The sequence below is a fragment of the Apus apus genome, unplaced genomic scaffold, assembly GCF_020740795.1.
Source record: "Apus apus isolate bApuApu2 unplaced genomic scaffold, bApuApu2.pri.cur manual_scaffold_90_ctg1, whole genome shotgun sequence".
Lineage (NCBI taxonomy): Eukaryota > Metazoa > Chordata > Aves > Apodiformes > Apodidae > Apus > Apus apus.
In genome coordinates this window covers 21,205-33,519 of record NW_026248887.1, presented here as the reverse complement: position 1 = coordinate 33,519, position 12,315 = coordinate 21,205, and the positions used below count along the sequence as shown (strand labels likewise).

Sequence of the window (12,315 nt, the reverse complement as noted above, 5' to 3'; positions counted from 1 at the left end):
GGGGCCCTGAACAGCAACAGGCTGTTGAACAGATAAAGCCAGAGATAGTCCACACAGTGGCCCTGGGACCCGTCCGAACGGGACAGGGAATCAAAACTGTGCTCTACCCTGCAGCTGGTGACAGTGGCCTTGTCTGGAACCTCTGGCAAAAAGCACCTGGTGAGACCAGAGGTCGTCCCTTGGGATTTTGGATCCAGCAGTATAAAGGCTCAGAAGCCAATGATACCCCAGGTGAAAAAGAGATACTGGCTGCCTGTGAAGGAGTGCGAGCTGCTTCCCAGGTCATTGGTGCAGAAGCAACGCTCCTCCCAGCACCTGGCCTGCCAGTCCTGGAATGGATGGATAAAGGGAGGGCCTCACCCACACACCGTGCCACCCATGCCACCTGGATCAAGTGGATGGCCCTGATAACACAGTGAGCTGGAAGAGGGGCCCCAGTGGCCCAGGCAGGGTGGAGGTGATTCCGAACTGGCCAGAGGCAAAGATTTTGGAATGGCACCGGACGAGACAGGGACTGGTGCAGAGGAGGCTGCCCCAGGTAATCAACTGTCAGAGCATGAAAAGCAATTTGCTCTTTTCACTGGTGGATCCTGCCGTCTTGTAGGAAGTCATTGGAGGTGGAAAGCTGCAGTCTGGAGTCCTACGAGATAGGTTGCACAAGCTGAGGACGGAGAAGGTGGCTTGAGGCGATTTGCAGAAGGAAAGGCCGTCCAGCTGGCCCTGGACATTGCAGGGCGGGAGCAGGGGCCAATACTTTACCTCTGCACGGGTTCCTGGGTGGCAGCAAATGCTTTGTGGGGGTGGCTAAAGGGATGGAAACGGGACAATTGGCAGCGCAGGGGGAAGTCCCTTTGGGCCGACCCCTGTGGCAAGATATTGCTGCCTGATTAGAGACATTGGCAGTAAAGGGACGGGACGTAGATGCTCACGCACCAAAGAGCCAGGACACTGAAGAACAGAAACACAACCATCAAGCAGAGCAGGCAGCTCTCAACCAAGCTGGGCCTGCCCAGTCAAGCTTTTTACATTGAGTGGATGGGGAAAAAGTCCCTGTTGTGTGTGAAAGGAATCTACTGGGAAAAACTGTCTGGGTGTTCCCTGCTTTGGGCAGAGGCCAACCCATCCGTGGGGTTGTCTCTGCTCAAGGCCCTGGACATACCTGGTGGGTAGTGCAGGAGGATGGGGAAGTTCAGTGTGTTCCACAGGGGAGCTTAACCCTGGCTCAGAGTATTTAGATTGGGCTGTACAGTTTTAATTACTGCATGACAGTGATAAGTTGTTTTCAGTGTTATGTCTCTAGGAGAACTCAGTGGTGCCCAAGAAGAACCTGCAGAACAAGAGCATGAACTCCAAGGGACCCTGTGACACCTCCTCTGCCCTGAGAGACTGCCACGGTGGATGGAAATCCAGAGCCTGGACCCAATGGACTCTGTTGCACAATGACCGTTCACAACCTGGTGAATGATTGTGACGGGAAGTGGTTTGGAATAAGGGCTGTGATGTTATGGTTTGGGAGACCCTGGCTGAGGGAGTTGAGGCTACTCAGCCTGGAGAAGAGAAGGCTCTGGGGAGATCTTAGAGCACCTTCCAGTGCCTGAAGGGGCTCCAGGAAAGCTGGGGAGGGGCTTTTCATGAGAGAGGACAGTGGTAGGACAACGGGTAATGGTTTTAATCTGAGAGAGGGGAGATTTAGGTGAGATATTAGAAAGAAATTTTTTACTCTAAGGGTGGTGAGGAGATTGAATGGGTTGCCCAGGGAGGCTGTTGATGCCCCATCCCTGGAGGTTTTTAAGGCCAGGTTGGACAAGGATTTGTGCAGCCTGGTCTAGTGGTAGGGTGCCCAGTTCATGGCACGGGGCTTGGAACTTGCTGATCTTTAAGGTCCCTTCCAGCCTTAATGATTCTATGATTTTTTGGAGACAGTAAAACCCCCCTGTACAGCCTGCTCTAGGTGAACCTCCTCTGGCAGGGGGGTTGGACTAGATGATCTCCAGATGATCTTCCAGCTCTGACAGTTCTGTGATTCTGTGATCTCTGTGCCCTCCCACACAAAGACCCCATCTCTGCTCACACTTTCCTCCCTGGCCCTTGCTTTGGCTTCCTTTGTACCTTCATTTGGTGTTTCTGAGCTTGTCACCATGGGCATTCCTACCTTGGCCACATATTGAATAAAACTAGTGCCTTCACCTAAGATATGTCGTGTTCTGCAATTCCTCATGCTCTGATCTTGCCAGAGGCCCCCATGTCAGGGTGAGCCACCTGTACACACACATTAACAGGGGTCCAAACACAGCTTCACTCCTGGGGGACTTAAAAAACTCTGGGGTTCAGTCAGAAGAAACCTCACAGAGTTTTACCCAGAGAAGCAGTCAGTCCTTTGCCAGGGCAGAATCATCCCCAGAATGAGGGCTGGCTGAGAGCTGAGCAACTCAGCAGTGACCCTGAGAAGAAGGGCCTGGGCATTCCAGGAGTGTCCCAGGAGCCAGTGGTGTGTGCTCAGAGTTATAAGGCCAGTTGCAAATAGGGCAGCAGAGTGACTGCATCATTGGGAAGGGAAGAGCCATGGGTGTCACCTCCCTGGATTGTGTGAGGCCCTTGACGTGGTCCCTCAAAACATCCTTCTGTCTAACCTGGAGAGAGAAGGGTTTGATGTGTGGACTGCTCAGTGGATGAGGAATGGGTGAGATGGTCAGATCCAGAGGGCAGTGGTGAATGGCTCAGTGTCCAGATGGAGATGGTGACAAGTGTCCCTCAGGGGTCCGTCCTGGGACCAGTCCTGGTTAATATCTGTATCAATGACCTAGAGAGCTGAGTGGTGCAAGTGACATGGCTGGGGGACAGGATGCCATGCAGAGCAGCTAATTACTAGTTACTAATTATTAGTTACTGGACAGCCAAGGACTCAGAGCAAGTGTTAGAAACTTTAAGAATGGATCAAGAGGAAACAAAGCAGGTCTGTGTCTCAGTTGTAGCGACACAAGTGCAAACTTCTTTGCAGGAACAAAAACATGGATGACAATAACAACAGCAGTAATGATAATCAAAATAATAATACTACTAATAAATAAAACAACAACAAATCCCCACTGAGTAGAATATCAAAAAAGCAAAAAACAAAACTGAATAAACTAACCAAAAAAATTATGCCATAACAAAAAATGGAGTCATTTGTGGAAAGAGGCTTTAAATCTCTCACTCTAGAAAAATGAAGAAATCACTTTCCTGAGGGCATCCTTGACCTCCTGGTTCCTCATGCTGTAGATGAGGGGGTTCACTGCTGGAGGCACCACTGAGTACAGAACTGCCACCACCAGGTCCAGGGATGGGGAGGAGATGGAGGGGGGCTTCAGGTAGGCAAACATGGCAGTGCTGGTGACCAGGGAGACCACGGCCAGGTGAGGGAGGCAGGTGGAAAAGGCTTTGTGCCTTCCCTGCTGAGAGGGGATCCTCAGCACAGCCCTGAAGATCTGCACATAGGACACCACCATGATGACAAAACACCCAAATCCTAAAAAGGCAGTGAACACAACAAGCCCAAGTTCCCTGAGGTAGGAGAGTGAGCAGGAGAGCTTGAGGATCTGGGGGATTTCACAGAAGAACTGTCCCAGGGCATTGCCCTGGCAGAGGGGCAGTGAAAATGTACTGGCTGTGTGCAGCAGAGCATTGAGAAACCCAGAGGCCCAGGCAGCTGCTGCCATGTGGACACAAGCTCTGCTGCCCAGGAGGGTCCCGTAGTGCAGGGGTCTGCAGATGGCCACGTAGCGGTCATAGCACATGATGGTGAGAAGGGACCACTCTGCTGTGAGGAACATGGCAAAGAAAAAGAGCTGTGCAGCACATGCTGAGTAGGAGATGGCCCTGGTGTCCCAGAGGGAATTGGCCATGGCTTTGGGGAGGGTGGTGGAGATGCAGCCCAGGTCGAGGAGGGAGAGGTTGAGCAGGAAGAAGTACATGGGGGTGTGGAGGTGGTGGTCCCAGGCGATGGTGGTGATGATGAGGCCGTTGCCCAGGAGGGCAGCCAGGTAGATGCCCAGGAAGAGCCAGAAGTGCAGGAGCTGCAGCTCCCGCCTGTCTGCGAATGCCAGGAGGAGGAACTGGCTGATGGAGCTGCTGTTGGACATCTGCTGCCTCTGGGCGTGGAGACCTGTGCATAGAAGAAAAACACAGGGAGAATTTAGAGCAGAATTCCCACAAAAATATCTCCTTAATTGCTGTTAGAGACACACAAACTGCCTCTTGTCTTTCACAAAATCCATTTGCAGGACCTTTTCTGTACAGTCTGGTTGTTGCTGGACTTTGATCCCCGAGGGAGCTGTGAGCTCTGGAGGAGTCAGTCCTGCCCTGCAGCAAGAGGTTGAAAGGAAGAGGGGGTGACAGACTAAATCCATCTGAGATATCAAAAAACTTTTCAGCATTTCTCCTTTAGACTCACCTAATTTTATGTCTTCTGCTCTAGTTTTCCCAACACACCTGAGGAAAGTTTTTAAGGCAGAAGCCTTGGCCTTTCCACTGCTCTCCAAGTGAAACCTTGAAGGTGCTGAGAAGCAGAGGGACTGTGCCTTAGTGCAGAGTGAGGACAGCTGCTCTGTCCATCAGTCCTGCTCTCAGCTGCCCTGAGCTGGCACCTCTTTCAGCTGCAGGACCATCACACACAGATGTTCTCCTGAGGAGAAACTGAACATGGCTGAGAGCAGAGCAGTCAGATTGTCCAGTGCAGCTCTCCCAGCCCCTCAGCCCATCTCATTCTCCCTGAGCAGGATCTCAGCTCTGCCCTCCCAGCCAGGGACACACAGGGCTCACTGCAGCTGCCCACAGACAGACCAGGAGCAGCATTTCCATGGCCTTGGCATGGACATGTCTTCTCCATGGGGCTCCCAGAAAACACAGAGGTGCCACAGGAGAGCTGTGCCCTTCTGGAGGGCAGCGTGCCACTCAGCAGGACCCTGCAGGGGAAGAGCCCAGTATCCCAAAGATGGGGTATCCTGACAGGAGGGTCAGCTCAGCCCCAGCCCCACACCCTGCAGTCCTCACAGCCCCAGATATCAGGCCATTGGGATGCTTTTCCTCCATGGACACAATGGCAGGACAGGACACCCAGCATCAGTGTCTGAGCTGCACCCAAATCATCACCCCCCACCCCAAGGAGAAGAAGGAGAAGAACAAGGGCAGCAGGGCCAGGAGGGGAACATGCCAAAGTGCTGCTGCTGAGAGAGTTGGGACAGGGACACAGGGACAGAGACTCGAGCATTCCTACTCTGGGGTGTCTAGGAAGGGAACTCAGGACTAAGTCCTGAAGGGATATGAAGGGCTGGGAGTTGTACAGAGGGGGAGAGGAGAGCAGGGGGTTGCTCTTGGGAAGGCATCAGCCCTGCAGGGATGGCAGGAAGGTGTCCAGATCCCCCTTCCCATGACTTGCAGGCAGCAGCTCCCTCTCCCTCCCTGCCCATGTCTCTGCTGCCTGGAGCTGTCTCTGCTGCCTGGAGCTGCTTCTCTGTCTCCATGTGCCCTCCTTAGCAGGGCTCCCAGAGCCCATCCCACCCGCCGGGTGCTCAGCTCTGCCTGGAAGACACCCCTTGTAGCAGGGACCTGCCAGGGGCAGCTCTGGCTGTGCAGGGGCTCAGCAGCAGCTCAGACAAGTCCCCACTAGCTCTGGGGTCTCAGTGCCTTCTCCAGAGTGGAAAGCTCAATTCTCATCTCCCACTGCCCACCCAGCTCACCAAGAGTACAGAACTCAAAGCACAGACTCCTTTTCTCCCAGATAAATGCTGCCTCTCTGTGCTGCTTCAGAAGGACCCTCTGCAAATGCCCTGGGGGTGATCTGGAGCTGTGAGCAGTCCTGACCCACACAGCACCCTCTCAGAAGCAGAAGGACCCGTCCTTGCCCTGCCAGGGACGACTAATTCCGCACAGAGCTTCTCCCCACAGTCCTTGAGGAGCTCCCCGGGCAGGCTGAGAGCTGCCCCTGGCAGGCAGCACAGCCCCTGCCCCAGCACACAGCCCCTCAGCTGCAGGACCCTGCTCTGACAACAGCCCTGGGCACCCCTGCCTGCACCCCTGCCTGCACCAAGATCCAAAATGGCACAACCAGAGCCACCCACACCAAAGCCCTGACACACCTCACACACCCCATAAGCTGTGGCTGTGCCAGCTGCAGGAGATGCCTCCAGGAACTGCACCCACCTTGCCCTGCACCCACAGACTCACCGTGCCAAGGGCTGCACAGATGTCTCCTCCACTGAGCTCTCACTCCCCCCCAGTCCTGAGCACCTTTAAGCTCTCTCTGCCTTGCCCATCTCCCTCAGACCCCCTGGCAGTGTCCTTCTCCCTGCTGGGCCAAGCAGAGGAGCTGCTCCTGGGCAGAGCTGTCTCTCTGCAGCACTGCCCACTTGCCAGCAGCTCCCTCCATCCCAGGAGCCCAGCTCAGAACCTTAATGAGCCCTCTGGTGGCTTTGCTGCTGAGCCCATGAAGCTGAGACAGGGAGAGGAAGCTGATGAAACCTCTGCAGAAGTCAGAGCCCAAGTGCAAAGTTTCTGTCAGTGCTGATGGGTCCCAGTGAGGGACACGAGTGAGGAAGCGTCCCCAGGGTGTGGGTAGAGCAGGAAAGAGGAGGCAGGGATGGCAGGTGGGGAAGAGGAAGGTGAAGGTGGCTCTGGGGCTGAGTGACCCTGGGTGTGTTTCATGACTGCAGAGGACCAAGCCCTGTCCCCCTTCACCCAAGGTGCCAGCCCTGACCCCCAGCCCCTGGGAAGGGAGATCCTGTCCCTCACTCACCCCTCAGAGCTCTCCCTGGGGCACTGGGATGTGGAGCTGTGCAATGCCAAGGGCAGGACCAGGGCACGACACTTCTGCCTGCTCCCTCAGCCCCCTTGGGTGGGTCCATCTGGCCCCAGAGCCTTGTGTGTGTCCAAGTGGTGCAGCAGGTCACTGACCATCTCCTCTGGGGTGATGGGGGCTCCATTCTGCTCCCCATCCCTGCCTTCCAGCTCAGGGGGCTGCGTACCCAGTGAGCAACTGGTCCTGCTGCTAAAGGCTGAGGCAAAGCAGGCATGAAGCACCTCAGCCTTCTCCTCCTCCCTGGTCACTGATCCCCTCACATCCAGTAAAGGACAGACATTCTCCTCAGTCCTCTTTTTGTTGTTAATATGTTTGTAGCAGCATTTCTTGTCATCTTTGGCAGCTGCAGCCAGGTTGATTTCAAGTTGGTCTTTGGCCCTTCTGATTTTCCTCCTGCACATCCTCACAGCCTCTTTCTGGTCCCCCTCATTGTCCTGCCCCTTTGTCCCAGGGCCATAAACTCTCCTTTTTGCCCTGAATTGACACCAGGTCTCTCCATTCAGTCAGGCCGGGCTGCTTCCCACTGCCTTGACTTTCTGCTCAGGGGCCCTGCCTGCTCCTCTGCATTTCAGACTTCCTTCCTGCAGCCTTTTTGAAGAAGGGTAGAGAGGAAGACCCTGGGAACTAGTGACCTCTCAGCCTCCCCTCTGCACCAGGGAAGAGCATGGAACAGATCCTACTAGAAGCTGTGCCAAGGCCCATGGAGGACAGGGAGCTGACTGGAGACAGCCAGCCTGGCTTCAGCAAGGGCAAGTCCTGCCTGGCCAACCTGGGGGCTTTCTGGGGTAGAGTGACTTCATCAGTGGACAAGGGAAGAGCTACAGGTGTTACCTCCTGGACTTGTATGTGGCCTTGGACACAATCCCCCACAACATCCCTATCTCTAAATTGGAGAGAGATGGATTGGATGTGTGGAGAGTGCATGGGGTGAGGAATTGGTTGGATGGTCAGATCCAGAGGGTAGTGGGCAATGGCTCAATGTGCTCCATACACCAGAGGGATGGGATGCCATCCAGCTGGATCCAGACAAGCTCCAGAAGTGGGCTCATTTTAACATCACAGTGTTCAAGATGGCCAAGTGCACCTGGGTCTGTTCAGCCACTGGTATCAAGAGAGACAGGGGATGAAGGGTCTGAGAGCACCCACAAGATGAAAGGTCTGGGGGTACTTCCTGGTGGATGAAAAGCTGGAGATGAGCAGGCAATGCGAGCTGGCAGCCCAGAAAGCCAACTGTGTCCTGGGCTGCATCACCAGCAGCCTGACCAGCTGGTCAAGGAGGGGATTGTCCTCCTCTGCTCTTCTCTGGTGAAACCCCTCCAGCAATGCTGGGTCCAGCTCTGCAGCCCCCAGCACAGGAAGGACATGGAGCTGTTGAAGGGAGTCCAGAGGAGGCCACAACAATCTTCAGAGCACCTCTGCTCTGCACACAGGCTGAGACAGTTGTTCAGGGTGTTCAGGGTGTTCAGCTTGGAGAAAGCTCCAGGGTTACCCTTGCTGGCCCATCTACCAGCTGTGCTCAGAAATTCTCTCAAGACATTCCAGAATCCACCTGGACAGTTTGCAAGACCAGGAAGAGAGTGATGGAGGAGATTATTCTCCAGCAGATGGAGGAGCAGGCCCTTCTCAAGCAGATGACAGTGATGACCATGCCCACCTTTTCCTCTAAAGCAACTGCACCTCGTGAAAAAAGGACTTGACCCTCCATGAAGATGAGCCACTTAGTTGCTCAGATCTCAGTACTTCATATGGCCTCGTATGGGATGTATGGCCATGACATCTCAATGGCCATCACATCTGCTTCGGCACCATTCGGTGTCACCCTTGTGGGGGTATCTCTCTCTCACACCTGAAAGGAGTCGGTCCCACAGGGTGGTAATTCCCACCTTATTACTAAGTGCTCTGTCTATACCAGCATCTCTGGCCAGGGATCCCAGCTGCTTGGCTTCTCTCTCATCCACGTTGCAGGTTTCAGCCCCACTATCAAAGCATCAGAGCAGCCAAGGAAGGATTCCCTCACCATCAGTGCGGGTGAAGTCCTGTCTCATGAGGCGCAGTTCTTTCATAGAGAAAGGCTGGACAAGGTCATTGTCATCATCTGATTGAGGAGGGCCTGCTGTTCTATCTGCTTGAGAGTGGTCTGATTTGTTATCTGTTTGACAGGTACCTGCTCCACAAACTGAGTTAGAATCCTCTGCCTCCTCAGTTTCAGTCTCTTTTGTTGCTTGAAGGAACTCTGCTTGTCTCAGGGAGGAGCATTTTGCCTTTGCCTTGCTCCTGGTCACAGGGTGAACCAGCCTGATTCAAAAGGGAGTGGACGTTGTCTTTGTAGAAGCAGTTGTTTTTGTAGCAGCACTTGTAGAGGCAGCTGTTTTTGTAGCAGTACGAGGGGTGGTATCAGGAGCAGTGGAGCTGGCAGCAGCAGTGGCAGCAGCATTGCCTGTGGGGGAGTGGCAGTGAGTAGAACAGCATCTTGCCCTACGCATCCACAATACATTATAAACATTCAGCAGAAGCATCCCCACTGCAACAATGCTATTCACATCAAGAGCTGGGAGATTCAGCTTGAAAGAGAATGGAGAGGCAAAGCTGAACCAGCTCCTGCTGTTACCAACATGAACCGTTCCATTCACTTTAGGAGCTGTACCACTAGGACTTGTACTGTAACTGTACACACACAGTGCCCCCATAAAGAGCAGTATCATAACCCCTAGGATCACTAGGCCGGTAATCATATGGTTGGTTATGGCTGCAGTTCTATCAATAAACCATAAAACAATCACAAGAGCAGCTCCACAGAGCAGAATGCTCTTGGCTGCACACCACATGTACCATTGCAGGTTTGGAAAAAGCTCCAGTAGATTCATTGCTCAAGTGTCTGTTCAGTTTTCAATCCGTCAGGAAATTCGGCAGAATTGTTACCCATTGCTATCTGAGGGATTCCTCCCATCAGAGATGGAATTTTGAACACTCCCAATTAATCAAACTGTGTAATCTGGGCTTAAAATCAAGCCCCACGTTGGGCGCCAATAAACTGTTGTCAGCATTTGACTCAGGTCCTCAACAATGCTCTCGATCCCCTTCCCCTGCCACCCGGGTAGGGAGGGAGAGAGAGGAAAAGACAGAGACTTGGCTGCATTGAAAACTCAACTACACAGCATTAATTCAACATCAATGATAAAAGAAAGATATACAATTACATACAAATATGTTCAGAGACTGGCAAAAGCCTCTCTCCTCCCCCCACCCCAGCAACTCCCACAGCATCTCCTGAGCTGGGAACAGTCCCATAAAATCCCGGAACTGCTGGAGAAAGCGGAGGGTGATGAGGGTCAGGAGAGCTGGAGCCTGGGGGTCCACGGGGAGGGAGGGACGGAGTCCTCCCCGGATGCCGGCCACAGGTGGAGCAGAAGGGAAGAAGAAGCAGGAAGGAAGTTGTCTTGTGTGATCTCTGTGCTTCCCCTGAGCTCACGTAGCTCTCTGGAATGGAAGATCTCTGGCCAGTTTTGCTGTCTGTCTCACTCAGCCTCCTCCGGGGGGGTCAGAGATCTCCCTGCAGCGTCTGAGCCGGCAGAGTGAAGGTGCGACCTTGAAGCCCCAGCAGGTAGAGAAACATTGCACTGTTGTCAGTGCTGGTTGGAACATTCTGCTGCTAGTTAAAAGAATGCTTCCTGAAGGGGAAATCAAAAGAAAACTCAATAAAAGGAAAATTGGCTTCATCCTGGCTCAAACCAGGACATATGTATATTTTGATGACAACCTCTACATATCTGGTGCAACACCTACTGTGTAGCTGTAACCAGCAGACAGATCTCTCTTTATTTAGAGGCACGCTGCAAGGCCATGAAACCAGACATCTGGCCTTGGGGAGACTGATGTGGTTCAAGCCAAAATAGGGAGAGATACCACCCACCCACCCCCCTTTGGCCCAACCAGACACTAGACTGGTTTTGAAATGACTCCCATTGTCTGACTCAAGTCTTCCTGGAAGGACCATCTCCTTCATTCCTTCTATTTAGCAGCCCTTGGACACATCTCAAGAGAACGGCAGTGGGTTTATTGTCTCAGGTTCTCATGTCCTCTTTATAAGATCACACTAGAGAGACCACAGGTGGCATCCAAGTGGGTCCTGCCTCTCTTGCTGCTGTCTCCTAGCAGGACGTGTCCCCTTCATGGCTGCAGCACCAGCCTTCCCATCTCTCAGGCATCTTATTCCTTCCCTCAGTCATTTCTTCCATGGCTGAGGTTTGGAACTGATGGGGATCAGAGATCATGTCTCCATGCTATCGTGCTTTGAAAGCCACTTCACTCACAGTTGGTCTTTTGTAGTCATCAAATCATCCCCTGAAGGAGAACATCTGGGCATGTGCTGCTGGCACAGCCTGCACAGACCTCTGGAGCATTTGTGTGTCGCCCAGAACGTCACCAGGATCTGTAACCCCTTGTTATCATAGATCACCTCTGGCACCTCTGGGGGCTGTGATACACCCACTCAGTGCCCTTTGGCCCAGTCTGACTCCATCCTTGCTGGGTCCCATGTCACATAGGACTTGTTTTCCAAAGGCCAGGACAGTGTGTGGGTGCTGGCAGGGGACACAGCAGATGTTTCCAGCCTTCCGGTGGTTCCTTCCACCTTGGTGAGCACATGGCACTTGCCTTGGTGGTTGGTGGCAGTGTGATATGATCCATGTGCCAGACCTCCCCAGAGTTCTCTTTCAGCCATTGTCCTCCAAAGCAGGGAGGCTGGAATTGCTGGGCTTGTTTGATTGCAGCAGGTGTTTCAGGGCCCCTGAATGCCAGAGATGTCTGTTCCATCCATGGGTTCAGCGGGGAGAAATGGTGAGGACTGTCATTGTTAACAGTCTCCAGGAGGTTGCAGCTGAAGGACAGAGGTGACAGCAGTGCTGACTCTGGATCCCAGGTCAGTCTCACCATCAGGGTCACACAGCCCAGCCCAGTGATGCCCTTGAGCCAGGCTCCAGAGGTGACCACCAGCACCTCCAGAAGCATGGAAGGTGTGACATCCCACAGCTCTCATAACAACTCAGAGAGCAAAGCAACCAACACGGTGCCCAGTGACTGTGAAACCAATACAATGAACAATTATAACTGCTTCATTTTAACATGCTCTGATCAGAGCTGTCCTTCTCTGAACCCTTCCAGCCCCACCTTGGGCACCACAAATCAAAAGGACTGTTCAGGTTTAACCCCAGCCAGCAACTCAGCAAGACACAGCCCCTCGCTCAGGTGGCCTCCTCCCAGTGGGACAGGAAGGAGAACTGGGGGAAAAAGATATTCTGGGGGTTGAGTTGAGAATTTCCTCATGATTCAAACAAAATATAATCCTAATGCTAATATTAAAAATGAAATACATTTGTATGCTCAAAAAGAATAAAAAATCCAAAACCAAACTGTCAAAGAAATGACATTAAAAACAAAACAGGAGGGAAACAAATTGTGATGCAACCTCTCCCACCCACAGC

At 53.1% G+C, this 12,315-nt stretch overlaps 1 protein-coding gene across 1 annotated transcript; it reads right to left on the bottom strand.

Annotated features, from left to right (window-relative positions):
* Nucleotides 1-3,197: 3,197 nt before the first annotated feature.
* LOC127396367 (olfactory receptor 14J1-like) lies at nt 3,198-4,121 on the bottom strand. Its single transcript, XM_051643980.1, has one exon. The coding sequence runs from the start codon at nt 4,119-4,121 to the stop codon at nt 3,198-3,200; it is 924 nt and encodes a 307-aa protein (XP_051499940.1).
* Nucleotides 4,122-12,315: the final 8,194 nt, after the last annotated feature.

What these genes read in the sequence shown, in the direction of transcription:
- LOC127396367 (XM_051643980.1), bottom strand. Translation starts at nt 4,121, where the DNA reads ATGTCCAACAGCAGCTCCATCAGCCAGTTCCTCCTCCTGGCATTCGCA.